We start from the raw sequence: 13,586 nt of genomic DNA on the forward strand, positions 1-13,586 counted from the left end.
TTTCTTGACCTACATATCCACCGTGACTACTAAATAAATAGAAAATTTCTACTTTTTCTTATAAAATTTATCTTTTCGGACAGGCTCGCTGATGGCCTAGAAGAATATCCGAATGAGTTTAGCATAATCTACATGCTTCCGTTGATAACCATGAGATTTCAGATTCGATTGTACTATTTCAATATATTTCAGTCTTTGGAAGCAATGCTTGTCGTGTTCTTCAGTTTAGCATAATCTATATGCTTCCGTTGATAACCATGAGATTTCAGATTCGATTGTACTATTTCAATATATTTCAGTCTTTGGAAGCAATGCTTGTCGTGTTCTTCCACCATATTGCCCATACCTTGAGTGTGCTTTCAGCCAGGGCGGAGCCAGCTCATTAGCGGAGGGCAATTGCCCCCCCTGAACTTTGGATTTCTTTGAAATTCTACCCCAAAATTATGTAAAATTAGTATTTTACCCCCCCTGAAAAAAATCGTTTACGTACTATTTATATCAAATAATATTTTTGCCTCCCTGGACGAAAATCCTGGCTCCGCCCCTGCTTTTAGCTGTCTGCCTTTACAGGAGAGAGCCAAAGTTCGAGACCCTAGACTGAAAGCTCCAACCTTTACCATCTCAGGTAAGTCTTCAATGATCATACCAGACTTACTCCGTTGCGTTTGTTCAAATATCACTGTGTTTGATCCTCTGCTACAACTTTCAGTAGCCCATTTTGCATGAGAAGTTGAAGCATTTGCATAAACATGTTCTCGATGATGATGATGATGATCTGTCCCTTTATGATACGTTTTCCTCGACAAGTTTCATCATTGTTCAATAAATGTTTGATGATTCTCATGATTAGAGCATTCAGACACTATATGTATCTACAGTGTTATTTGTGATTGCGGAAAGATAAAATTTTTAGGAGATTGTGTTGTTTTTCTCTGGAAGAATGACTTTACCGGAGTCATGTGAATTTATGATCGAGCCAAAAGGATGACAATGCCTCGCTGAATGTTTCCGTGTGAATTCGAGATATCTCTTTTTTCTTCATTAGCTGCATATGGACCGCTATGTTGTGCTTGTATTGTATCTGATTTTCCATCGACCTCTGTACTTTTTAGTGCATTAACTATTAGTGCTTTAGAATGTGCTTTTTTTCAATATGAATGATTACTGCAGGTTCCTTGCTTGAATTCCAGTAACTAATCAATGGGATCGAATGTTGGGGGCGTGAACCTGAAGCTTCTGATTGACCAGGAGAACAACAGAGTGCTCTTTGCCGAGACAGGGAAGGAATTTGTGGACTTCATCTTCCGCATTCTTGCTTTGCCTGCCGGGACAATCACACAACTCATAAATGGGAAGGAAATGGTGGGCTCCATCGGGAACCTCTACTCGAGTATTGAGAACCTTAACGATACGTACATGAAGTCTGGCTTGAAAGTTGGAACCCAAAGCGCCTGGCTACGGTTCACAGAATCTTCTCTCACTGCCTCCGGTCACGGCCTCAACTTCATCAATTACCAAGAAATTCTACAGGTGTTCTTTTACTGATTTCAGTTCATGCCGTAATTATGTAGCAGAAATTCAGGGTACCAGCTGCCCTGAATTAGAAACTCAATGGCAGCTGCTGTCACTCTAGTTCAAGCACAAACTAATCCTCCAGTGGATGAGGGGTCAGGTTATGTAAAAGGTGTTGTTACTTACATGGTGTTGGACGACTTGACTGTGAAACCCATATCTACGATATCTTGCATTTCTCTACTAACCAAGTTCAACATCAAGGATCTTGGGGTCCTCGAGTAGAGGGAGATCAATGTTAGCGTTAATGAGGTATTCTGTTTTTAAAAAAAGCTCAAGTTCTACCTTTTACTGCACGGGGGATATTCTTTCTATTCCTCTTTACATCTGCAATCGATCTCTTCCTCCATAAATGCAGATGTTATGGTAAGTTTCTTGGTATGGTTTTAGCAGCTTTGGAAAGGAACTTATGGCTCCAATTTTCTGGCTTCCTTGGTTGGTAAAATGACGTATCAGGAAACGGTATTAGAATGATCAATCCATGCCTTTGGCATTTATTGAAATGAAAATGGTCATTCATTTCCAATTCTTACCTTCCAATTCTTATTCGCATCATGAACCAAATGACCCCTTGTTGTAGACTCACAAGATAGCCATGGAAGAGTGAACTAACTCGTTGCTGATATGAGGAGCAATTGTTTCTTCCAATCACTTGGATGTTCTGTTTGCTGTCTGACAAAGTGCTCCTTAGCTTCTATGCTTGAGATTCTAACAAGTCAGTTCAGTTGTTATCAATTATGCATTAGAATTGTGACAATGTGGCCTTTTCGGTCATTTGCAGGCTGTGAAGTTTTTGAAGGCTTCCCTGCAGTCCAAGACGGTTCTCACTGATGCCTTTCTTGGAAACAAGGGAGAAGTGAAAGTGAACTGAGATGGCATCATTTTAGCATTGGCTTGGGGTTGTTTTCTTTTTTTCAAATGAAAATATTAGGAGTGGGCATCAAGTGCTCTTTCTTAAACACTGAAAGACTACATTATATTACTCTTTAAGTAAATATTTGGAACTTCTGTTTGATGTTCTATTTGATGAACGTCCGTCATGTGGCTACGACTGAAAAAGTCATCGGCTTTGTCATATCATCACGCCCTGTGATCTGTTACAACCGAAGATGGTGAAGAAAGATAATATTCTCCTGAGATGAGATGTTGCTTCTGTAGAAGAGAAGCCACCTGAACTTCTGATAATTCAAAGCCGGTTAGTGTCAATCATATAGCCCAACGGTGACTGTTAGCAAGCTCAGCGAAAATTCTGGCATTGAACTGCATTTCCAGTAGTTTTTACTGAGCCGCGCTCCGGAGGACATAATGGCTTCTGTGTAGGTTATTTTCCATGGCAGCTTTCTACTATTTGTGCTGGTTTGCTGCCTCAGCTCTGTGCCACGAGCTAGGAACTAGAAAGGGCGGCCATGGACCTTCCTCGTAACCGAACAATTGATCGATAAAAATCTACTGACTGAGCTTTTTTAATCTCAATCAATTATCGATTATATTTCTTTAGAAATATAAAAAGAGCCGAAAAGGAGAATTTACCGTCCCTGGTCCGATTACGATCTAGGCCTAATCCTTCTGGCCCATTTTCAGCCCATCTATCACAGGGCGAATGACACAATGGGCCTTCCGTAGAGGCCCATGTAAACCTCCACAAGGACCGTCCCCTTCGTCTTCTCCAGATTAAAACCCTAGCCCTAGCGCCGTGCTCTCGGGGTTTGCCTTTAATTCTATCTCCGGCCGTCTCAGGTACGTTTCTGCTCTAACTCTCAGTGCATTTCAGGTTACTTCGGGTAGCTGTTGTTAACTGTTGGTGGACATTCATTCACAAGAGAAGCTCAGAAGGTGTTTGTATTAAGACCTCAATTTCTACCCGTAACAGCACAATGGTTGATCAGATTCTCATAGTTGTGCGTGTTTGAATTGTTCTATCAGGTTTCACAGCTCTTTCTGGCCTACCGATGGCTCCCGCTAAAGGTAAAACTTCCAACTCTGGCGATTACATAGATAAAAAAAATAATATTTTTTTGGTCCTGAATACACTCATGCACCCGTATGAGCACGCAGTTTAATGTGAATGTGTACGCGTGATGCTGAAATTATGTTTCTGCTGTTCAGTGACAAGGTCTGCCGTCAGACATTGTTGGATGCATTTCTAAGGTTCTTATGTTGCAGAGTTTTTCATTAATCGGTCGAGTTGAGGAAATATTGGATGCTCTTTGTTTATGATTGTATATTGTATATAAGTAGAATTATGTAAAACTGGTTTGGAGTCTTGCTAGCCTCTTGGAGGTTTTGGGTGTTAACGAGTGCGACCGAGAAACTCGAAGTTTGCAAAAACCTTTGCTATGCATCAAGAACAGCTTAGGTTTGTCTGTGTTGATGTTTGCCTGGTATCTTCGGGAAAAAAAAAATTATGAAATTTTGGTACTGTTTTGATCTTTATTCAGAACTAATAGGGTCACTGAGTTTCCCTCCTCCACTACGCTTTGCTTCATTTTGTACCTCTTAGGCATGCCGCCGTTGCTTCTCCTTCTAAATTTCTCCTGTTATTCTTCTGCAGCAGACCCTGCGAAAAAGAGTGACCCGAAGGCACAAGCCTTGAAGGCTGCAAAGGCCGTTAAGTCTGGCAACATTAAGAAGAAAGCCAAGAAAATCAGGACATCGGTCACATTCCACCGCCCCAAGACATTGAAGAAGGAAAGAAACCCCAAGTACCCCCGCATCAGCGCTCCTCCGAGGAACAAGTTGGACCAGTACCAGATCCTGAAGTACCCTCTTACCACGGAATCCGCAATGAAGAAGATAGAAGATAACAATACCCTCGTCTTCATAGTGGACATTCGTGCTGACAAGAAGAAAATCAAGGATGCTGTCAAGAAGATGTATGACATTCAGACCAAGAAAGTGAACACCTTGATCAGGTAAGCTGACTACTCAATGGTGGCTTACGTGATTTAAAAACTCATGCGATCTGCTTGCTATGAGGATACGAAGTGTTTGGAAACTGGTATATTCAAATAAGTCCGGTCATTTGTGTGGCAGCTTCATTCCATGCCCTAATCATTGCTTCGTACAGAGATAAAAATGCAACTAGTATATGACTATCCTTTTCTCAGGTAGTTATATAACTCATAGGTGCATGAATATTAGCCACATTATTGTGCATTGGAAGAGTGTTATGTCCTAAAGGGATCGCTTGCGGATCCATTGTATTCTGTTCCATCTCCAGTCTTCATTTAGAATGAGCCATATTGCTGACTATTCTCTTCGGTCTCTAATTTGGCAGGCCCGACGGGACAAAGAAGGCTTATGTGAGGCTGACGCCAGACTACGACGCTCTGGATGTTGCAAACAAGATCGGGATCATCTAGGTGAGATATTTCTGCACGTTGTAGTTACCTCTGTAGTGCACGCGACAGTTTTGTTAAAGAACTCGATTATCTTCCCAGATCCCGTCCCATCAATTGTTCTTTCCGATTCCGATACATTTTCTCTTTCGTGGTCGTGGATTCAGCTTGGCCTCTTCTTTATCTTCATGTATCATACCATCTGTTTGCTCCTATTAGATCGACACTGCTCATGGTTGCTTTTATCCCTGCTTGGTTGTTTGATGTCGTTAAGCTGTTAGACAAGAAGTTCACGTGCGGAAAGTGGCGGGAAAGGGCCCATCTTGTGGACCCAGGCCAAGCCCAACTAGTTTTTACGAAATAGATAGGCAGAGGTGGAAAAGATGTTTGTGTTATTATTATTATTAATAATTGTTTATCATTTTCTGGTTTTTTCCACCAACAGTCCATGTTGATGTCCCATATGTGCAAAAGTGAGTGAGAGGCCGATCGCACTTTTTTCAGTGATGGGTTTTCCTTTTTGAATGTTGGGAAATTTATACAAAGACCTTTTCACTAAAGTAGAGCTGACCCGACTCAACGACAGGTCGAATCTATAACATATCTACAATCTTCAACGGCTTAGGTTTGACGGCTGGCACTGTAAGTTGTTCTGAGTTTAGAATGGATTCTACGATGATATGGTGGTACCGGAGTTGATTCATAATATTTTCGAGGGTTGTGTTCAGGATTTAAGTACACGACGTCGAAGCTTAAGAGCTAGCTAATGGAAAACCCGAGTTACCAATCCTCGATTCCTCCACAATCTTTGCATGTACAAGCAAATGGCATTCAACGAACCCGATATCTAGCAGATAAATTTTTTTTATTCTTCGATAATCCTACCTCGACATCATGTGTCGGGCTGCCAGTAGGGACATTGAGGGCAGACATGTAATTTCGGACCCAGTTTATCTTTGCACTTTCCAGCTGTTCACTCCCTTGACAGCATCATTATTGCCCCTGAAATCCCCAAACTAACCCCCAGAGGCTATCTCCCCGCCGTTTCGTTCTAGCCCAATCCGAAACGCCGCCGGGCTGTCCCTCTGATCGGCGGCGTTGGACCGTTGAAGCTTCCACGACAACGAACGAAGACAGGAATATATTAAAATAAAAGGAAATAGAAAATGAAAATAAATAATAAAACAGAAGACCAGACTCTGTTTCTGCTTAGACAGCGAACCAGTCGAGTCAATCCTCCTCTCCGCCTCGTTTGACTCTTTCTCCACTGCCCAGCTCGCCCCCCACCTTCGACTCGACTCAGCCAGTCTTCTCCTCTCGTTCCCCGGCCGGACATCAGCTCGCAGCTCAGTCTCTCTCTTCCTCAAATTCATCAGATCCACCGGGATTCGAGCTCGGAGCTACTTGGGCATGAGCTGAGTGCCCGGATGTTCGCTGTAACTCCCAAAGACAAGATCTTTCTGTAGCTAGAAGCTGGGATACTATATCAGCGGCGGGCGATCGCAGCTGGTTTTTGCTGCCGCAAGCTCAGTTTCCCAAAGGAAGACTTCCCTACTTGTCCAAGCGCCCTCTTGGAGGAAGAGGAGGTGGAGGTTCAGAGATGATGATATCTAGAGGGCTGTTCGGGTGGTCCCCACCTCACATACAACCGCTAACGCCGGTCTCGGAGGTTTCCGAGCCGCCAGAGTCTCCGTCCCCATACATCGATAACAGTGCAGAGGGTCCAGGGGCGGTGCCGGCTCAGCCAGAGCAGGAGGAGGAGGTGGATGATGTTGATGAGGCCGAGGAGCCGCCACCTGCGGCCGTGCCGTTCCTTAAGCTGTTCCTTTGCGCGGACCGCCTCGATTGGGTGCTGATGATTGTCGGATCCCTCGCGGCAGCTGCTCATGGCGCATCCTTAGTGGTCTACCTGCACTACTTCGCGAAGATCGTCCATGTGCTTCACCTGGGGCCCTCGGCGAAGCCTGTGGAGGTTTACGACCAGCTTAAGGAGGTAACTCTGACCGGTCTTCTGTGCCCCAAAATGTGGTTTTCAATGCTGGGAATGCTTGTGGTGATCGGAAGCAATTTTTAGTTTCCTGGGTGTTCTTCTAGTTCTTAAAAATAAAAAAAAATAAAAAAAATTCACGCATGGATGGACAAACATGTGTAGTCGTTTTGGAATTTCCAATATAAGTCTGACGTTAGTGACCTGTCTGAGGATGAGATTGCACACTAAACTTGTCCGGTGGTTTAACTCTGCTCTCTTTTTTCTGCAGCTTTCTTTATCTCTTGTTTGGATTGCGGTGGGTGTTTTTGCTTTTGGTTTGATAGGTGAGGTTCTGTCGTCATAAAACTTGGTTTTGTTAGCCTATTAGCGGTAGTGATGGTTTGCTGCAGCCACAGACGCTGACTTCTACTTTCTTATAGAGGTTTCGTGTTGGATTCTTACGGGTGAAAGACAGACAGCGGTTATCCGGTCGAAGTATGTCCAAGTGTTACTTAACCAGGACATGAGTTTCTTTGATACGTATGGCAACAATGGGGACATAGTGAGCCAAGTCTTGAGCGATGTTTTACTCATTCAGTCTGCACTCAGCGAGAAGGTATAACGCGGATTAGTGATGATGGAGATACTTGGTCCATCCATGCATGTATTTGTCTGATGCTGAAAGCGGCACTTGATTGCAGGTTGGGAATTACATCCACAATATGGCAACCTTTCTGAGCGGGCTTGTTGTCGGATTTGTGAACTGTTGGCAGATTGCCCTAATAACATTAGCAACAGGTCCTTTCATTGTTGCAGCTGGGGGAGTATCAAATATATTCCTTCATAGGCTTGCCGAGAATATTCAGGATGCATATGCTGAAGCTGCTAGCATCGCCGAACAGGTATCTTATCACTGAACCCTAGATCACCCCTTTTTGACAAAAGAGAAATTGAAACACCGAGAAACCTCTTTTTGCCGCTGGGATCTATCTTACTTCCTTGCTCCTGGATTGAGCCCCTTTTGGTAGTCTTTTGTTTCTAAATTTAGAAATGATTAATCGTACCATTAAAAGGAAATGAAAATCTTTTCTGATGCAATTAAATTAGTCCTTGAATTCAATAATAAGATTAAGTTGGATGATGCTGTCTTGCCTCCATATGACATATTGAAGGTGGACACATTGAATGCCAAAAGAGGGGGGTGTTTTGCCTTATTCTGTTAACCCCATTATTGAAACATCGCATAATGAGGTGAAGTAAGCATGCATTATGGTAATCTTAGATCAAGTCTATCTTCATTTGTGCAGGCAGTGTCTTTTATTAGGACGTTATATGCATTTACTAATGAAACACTGGCCAAGTATTCTTATGCAACATCACTACAAGCAACCCTGCGATATGGCATCCTCATAAGTCTTGTGCAAGGACTTGGACTTGGATTTACATATGGCCTTGCCATATGTTCTTGTGCCTTGCAACTTTGGGTTGGAAGGTTCTTGGTTAGGCATCATAAAGCTCATGGTGGTGAAGTTATAGCAGCTTTATTTGCTGTAATATTGAGTGGCCTGTAAGTATCTCTTCCTCGGTTTATAATCTGCCTCTTATTCCGATAATCATCCTCACTCGTCATTGCTTCTGTATCTTATAGTGGGCTAAATCAAGCTGCAACAAACTTTTATTCATTTGACCAAGGACGGATTGCTGCTTATAGACTTTTTGAGATGATAAGTCGATCGTCCTCTTCGGTTAGTCATGATGGGGCAACACCTGGGTCTGTTCAAGGAAACATTGAGTTTCGTAATGTATATTTCAGCTATCTTTCTCGACCTGAAATTCCTATCCTGAGTGGTTTCTACCTCACAGTACCTGCAAAGAAAGCAGTCGCACTTGTAGGCAGAAATGGTTCCGGGAAAAGCAGTATTATACCATTGATGGAGAGATTTTATGATCCTACATTAGGTATATTAGCATTATCATAATATCATATTTATCGAATTCCACTTACTATAATTTAGCTAAAACTTTCAGCAATGATTTCTACTTGCAGCTTCCAATGGTTTTCTGTTTTTTGGTGCAGGAGAAGTCCTTTTAGATGGTGAGAACATTAAGAATTTGAAATTGGAGTGGCTACGAAGCCAAATTGGACTGGTTACTCAGGAGCCTGCCTTGCTAAGCTTAAGCATTAGAGATAACATTGCGTATGGGCGAGATGCTACTTTGGATCAGATTGTAGAGGCTGCTAAGATTGCCCATGCCCATACATTTGTTAGTTCTCTTGAGAAGGGATATGAGACACAGGTAAATAAATACTTTTGAGTGCATATAACCTTTCTTTGGATAATAAAGTGCTTATACCTTTAAGTACAGTTATAGGTCTAAATACTCCTTTAATCACTGGCCCATGCTCCTGTGTATTCAGGTGGGTAGGGCTGGCTTAGCATTGACAGAGGAGCAGAAAATCAGGCTTTCTATTGCTAGGGCTGTGCTTTTGAATCCATCTATTCTTCTACTTGATGAGGTCACTGGTGGTCTTGATTTTGAAGCTGAGAAAATGGTCCAGGCAGCTCTTGATTTGATCATGCTGGGCCGATCTACTATTATAATTGCACGACGCCTTAGTCTTATAAGGAATGCTGATTACATAGCTGTAATGGAGGAGGGACAGCTGGTTGAAATGGGCACGCATGATGAATTAGTAAATCTTGATGGGCTATATGCAGACCTTCTCAGATGTGAAGAGGCGACAAAACTTCCAAGGAGGTATAACTTATTGTTTATTGCTTATTTTTATTGACTGATTCTTGTGGAATTATGTTTGTGCAAACATGTTCTGAGCCTTCCGTTTGTATCAGGATGCCTGCTCGAAACTACAAAGGGACTGCCACGTTTGAAATTGAGAAGGATTATCCAGCGAGTCCTAGCTTCCAGGAACCTACCTCTCCCAAATTGGTCAAATCACCATCCCTCCAAAGAGTTGTTCCTGGTAACCATGGATTTCGACCTTCTGATGCTACTTATAACTTCCAAGAATCACCAAAAGTTCGGAGCCCGCCTCCTGAGCAGATGCTGGAAAATGGCATGCCCTCGGATATGGCTAATGAGGAACCATCAATGAAGAGGCAGGACAGTTTTGAGAAGAGGTTACCAGAGTTGCCAAAGCTTGACGTTCATTCTGCACAGCAACAAAAATCAAATGTCTCGGACCCCGAGTCCCCTGTTTCACCCCTTTTGACATCTGACCCAAAAAATGAGCGATCCCACTCGCAGACATTTAGTCGCCCTCTTAGTCCATCTGATGATACTCCGAGAAGAACAAAGGATGCAAAGAATAAAGCAGATGGAGATGCACCATCATTCTGGCGACTAGCAGAGCTCAGCTTTCCAGAATGGCTTTACGCTGTTTTAGGTAGCACTGGTGCTGCTATTTTTGGCTCTTTTAATCCGCTTCTTGCATACGTCATTGCAGTCATAATAACTGCATACTACAGATTTGGTGACGATCCTCACGTAAGGCAGGAAGTTGATAAATGGTGCTTGATAATTGCTTGCATGGGTATTGTCACCGTGGTTGCCAATTTTCTGCAACACTTCTATTTCGGTATCATGGGGGAGAAGATGACAGAACGTGTCCGCAGGATGATGTTTTCAGGTGCACATTATATAACTCTTGGGAGGTTACTTTTGAATTATTGTAAATGTAGCCGATTTTGTACCCTTGGATGTTTCAGCACTAATCAGTTGAACGTGTTATATCTACAACAGCAATGCTGCGGAATGAAGTCGGATGGTTTGATGAAGAGGAGAACAGTGCAGATACTCTGTCAATGCGATTGGCGAATGATGCTACATTTGTTCGAGCTGCTTTCAGCAATAGGCTTTCCATTTTTATCCAGGACACTGCAGCTGTTATTGTGGCTCTCCTCATCGGGATGCTGCTAGAGTGGCGGATAGCACTTGTGGCACTAGGAACCCTTCCTATCCTCACACTTTCAGCCATTGCACAGGTTCATCCAGCACCTTCTTCTTCTTCTTTTTTTTTTTCTTTTCCAACTTGGAACTGGTTTTATATGTTTGCAAAGGTTCATCCATATCTTTCTCGATTTCTTGATTTGTAATGGCCGGATCAGCATTCAAGTGAACTCCTCCCTGAGGATGTACTTGTGTAGCATAGTGGTTAGTTTTGATTTGTTTGCACGGCTATGTCATTTTTTCTTGCTTCCCAAAAATAGTAGAGTTCATGGTTATAACATGCTATACATTGGAAGCTGAAGTTGGGATGAATTCAAGTACCAAGTGAGACTCTGTAGAAATTTGATCAAGGTTTCACTTGCATTATTTGTTGTCTTGACGGGATTATATAGCAGTATATCCTAATGTTAATGGCTGCATCGAAGCTAGCTTCTTTTGACATGGGTTTCTATCATATTTCGAATGAAGTGCGTTTGCCTTCGGTTATCTATGGAGGGCTTCTGTCAAGAGCCAAAAAATTGGATAGGCAATTATCATTAAGCAGGTTGAGCACAAAATTGCCTGGAAAATTATGAACATTTCCCTGTTCATCCTTCATTTTGAAGTGACATCCTGTTTGTCTAGCCACCGCCCAAGTGTAACTGTACTTTTGTTGTTTCTCTTTTATTTGTGATCAGCTCTTGTGGATTGTTTATGCAGATAATGTTCTGAACTGCTAGTGGTTCCAGTGTCCTCATCATGTTGCCTGGATAGTTGAGACTTGGGCCGCTTTAATTTACTCATTCACTTTTGCCTGTTCATATAGGAACCATCATGATTTAACTTGTTGGTAGCATTTATCGTGTTCATCCCTTTGAATCCTAACTTAACCCATTGCTTTCTAAACAACCAATTTGATGCTGAATTTTGCTTAATGCAGAAACTGTGGCTCGCTGGTTTTTCAAGGGGCATCCAGGAAATGCATAGAAAAGCATCTTTGGTCCTCGAGGATGCAGTCAGAAACATTTACACTGTCGTTGCATTTTGTGCCGGAAACAAGGTGATGGAGCTCTACCAGTCGCAGTTGAGAAGAATACTGTTTCAGAGTCTCCTCCATGGGATGGTTATCGGTTTTGCCTTTGGTTTCTCCCAATTTCTCCTCTTTTCCTGCAATGCTTTTCTACTCTGGTATACAGCATTATCAGTTAAGAACAAATACACGGAGCCACCTACCGCCCTGAAGGAGTTCATTGTTTTCTCATTTGCAACATTTGCACTGGTGGAGCCATTTGGGTTGGCTCCATACATATTGAAACGGAGGAAGTCTCTGAGATCTGTGTTTGAAATAATAGACCGAGCTCCCAAGATCGACCCAGATGATAATTCAGCCCTGAAGCCTCCTAATGTTTATGGTAGCATCGAGCTGAAAAATGTCGACTTTTGTTACCCTACACGTCCCGAAGTGTTGGTACTTAGCAATTTCAGCCTCAAAGTCAATGGGGGTCAAACTGTGGCTGTGGTTGGAGTTTCAGGATCTGGAAAGAGCACGATTATATCTCTGATAGAGAGATTCTATGACCCAGTCGCAGGTCAGGTTTTGTTAGATGGTCGGGATCTACAAGTTTACAACCTGAGATGGTTGAGAAATCATATGGGTCTCATTCAGCAGGAACCTATCATCTTTTCAACGACGATAAGAGAAAATATTATATATGCGAGGCACAATGCAAGTGAAGCCGAGATGAAGGAGGCTGCCAGAATAGCAAACGCGCACCACTTCATCAGCAGCCTGCCTCATGGGTATGACACTCATGTTGGGATGAGAGGAGTAGACCTTACCCCGGGACAGAAACAGAGGATCGCTATTGCCCGAGTTGTCTTGAAGAATGCTCCTATCTTGTTAATCGATGAAGCCAGCTCCTCGATTGAGTCTGAGTCAAGTAGAGTAGTTCAAGAAGCGCTTGACACCCTCGTGATGGGGAACAAGACCACAATTTTGATAGCCCATAGAGCAGCGATGATGAGGCATGTCGATAACATCGTGGTTCTCAATGGAGGAAGAATTGTGGAGGAAGGGAGCCATGATTCGCTGATGACCAAGAATGGGTTATATGTACGTTTGATGCAGCCTCACTTTGGGAAAGGTCTGCGCCACAATCGACTGGTTTAAAGGGCAATTTTGGGTTCAGTTTGGCTTGTTTGTAAAGTAGGAGATTCTTGTTTTCTCGAGGAAAGGCAAATTTGCTGAGAAAGGAGGCTTCTGTTAGCAGGACACTAAATGGCGAAGCGGAAGAAACCGGAGCTTACCTGCATTAATGTAAAGTGGTAGTTTTACAGGGAATTGCTCTAGTGTCGGGTTAGACTAGAGAGTTTGAGGTTTGCTGGCTATCAAGCACATGGTTCGGATTTTAGATGCATATTCTTTCGGAGGGCAAGCAGCAGTACATAGGGTTGCTTCTCTTCCGGGTGTATTAATTTGTGAATAGCTTGTGTTAGCGTGGCAGTAGTTCTAGTTCTGATGACTGATGAGGTATGTAATTTTCTTCTTGCTCTTGTTGATTTTGCAGCGATTTCCGAGCTCTCACATGTAGAAATCGTTTCTTTCTTCTTATGTTTTTGCAAACTGTAGAGAGTTAAAGAAATGTGCATTTCCAGTTGAATTTGCGTTTAAGATTTATATAAGCATTCCTGACCATATGATATATTCCTCTCCAATGCTTTTAAAGCAAATATTGTTGAGGATCGGTTGCACGAGAATA

At 42.7% G+C, this 13,586-nt stretch overlaps 3 protein-coding genes across 7 annotated transcripts; all 3 read left to right on the top strand.

The window, feature by feature from the left end:
- The first annotated feature begins 401 nt into the window (after positions 1 to 401).
- On the top strand, positions 402 to 2,658 carry LOC116187809. Of its 2 annotated transcripts, none has more exons than XM_031516755.1 (3): positions 402 to 625; positions 1,191 to 1,530; positions 2,354 to 2,658. In XM_031516755.1, the coding sequence occupies exons 2-3, from the start codon at positions 1,201 to 1,203 to the stop codon at positions 2,441 to 2,443; spliced, it is 420 nt and encodes a 139-aa protein (XP_031372615.1). In that variant the 5' UTR covers positions 402 to 625; positions 1,191 to 1,200; the 3' UTR covers positions 2,444 to 2,658. The 2 variants fall into 2 exon arrangements, with proteins under 2 accessions (XP_031372615.1, XP_031372614.1); XM_031516754.1 differs by having other exon boundaries at positions 407 to 625; positions 1,171 to 1,530; positions 2,354 to 2,654.
- Positions 2,659 to 3,196: 538 nt separating this feature from the next.
- On the top strand, positions 3,197 to 5,341 carry LOC116187808 (60S ribosomal protein L23a). 4 transcript variants are annotated; one of them, XM_031516748.1, is made up of 4 exons: positions 3,197 to 3,309; positions 3,496 to 3,537; positions 4,124 to 4,484; positions 4,850 to 5,341. In XM_031516748.1, the coding sequence occupies exons 2-4, from the start codon at positions 3,522 to 3,524 to the stop codon at positions 4,932 to 4,934; spliced, it is 462 nt and encodes a 153-aa protein (XP_031372608.1). In that variant the 5' UTR covers positions 3,197 to 3,309; positions 3,496 to 3,521; the 3' UTR covers positions 4,935 to 5,341. The 4 variants fall into 4 exon arrangements, with proteins under 4 accessions (XP_031372608.1, XP_031372612.1, XP_031372609.1 ...); XM_031516752.1 differs by having other exon boundaries at positions 3,199 to 3,309; positions 4,127 to 4,484; XM_031516749.1 differs by having other exon boundaries at positions 3,253 to 3,405.
- A 1,169-nt stretch (positions 5,342 to 6,510) lies between these two features.
- LOC116187805 (ABC transporter B family member 20-like) lies at positions 6,511 to 13,522 on the top strand. Its single transcript, XM_031516745.1, has 11 exons — positions 6,511 to 6,903; positions 7,169 to 7,223; positions 7,320 to 7,495; positions 7,581 to 7,781; positions 8,187 to 8,446; positions 8,528 to 8,838; positions 8,957 to 9,177; positions 9,299 to 9,639; positions 9,732 to 10,528; positions 10,642 to 10,883; positions 11,768 to 13,522. Exons 1-11 carry the CDS (start codon positions 6,511 to 6,513, stop codon positions 12,995 to 12,997), a joined length of 4,227 nt encoding a protein of 1,408 aa, XP_031372605.1. The 3' UTR covers positions 12,998 to 13,522.
- The last annotated feature ends 64 nt before the right edge of the window (positions 13,523 to 13,586 follow it).

This window comes from Punica granatum, chromosome 8, assembly GCF_007655135.1.
Source record: "Punica granatum isolate Tunisia-2019 chromosome 8, ASM765513v2, whole genome shotgun sequence".
Taxonomy (NCBI): Eukaryota; Viridiplantae; Streptophyta; class Magnoliopsida; order Myrtales; family Lythraceae; genus Punica; species Punica granatum.

Coding starts and splice junctions, on each gene's coding strand:
- LOC116187809 (XM_031516755.1), top strand. CDS start 1,201: ATGGGATCGAATGTTGGGGGCGTGAACCTGAAGCTTCTGATTGACCAG. Junction 1,531..2,353: donor ATTACCAAGAAATTCTACAG/GTGTTCTTTTAC, acceptor GGTCATTTGCAG/GCTGTGAAGTTTTTGAAGGC.
- LOC116187805 (XM_031516745.1), top strand. CDS start 6,511: ATGATGATATCTAGAGGGCTGTTCGGGTGGTCCCCACCTCACATACAA. Junction 6,904..7,168: donor TTTACGACCAGCTTAAGGAG/GTAACTCTGACC, acceptor TTTTTTCTGCAG/CTTTCTTTATCTCTTGTTTG. Junction 7,496..7,580: donor AGTCTGCACTCAGCGAGAAG/GTATAACGCGGA, acceptor ACTTGATTGCAG/GTTGGGAATTACATCCACAA.
- LOC116187808 (XM_031516748.1), top strand. Junction 4,485..4,849: donor AAAGTGAACACCTTGATCAG/GTAAGCTGACTA, acceptor CTAATTTGGCAG/GCCCGACGGGACAAAGAAGG.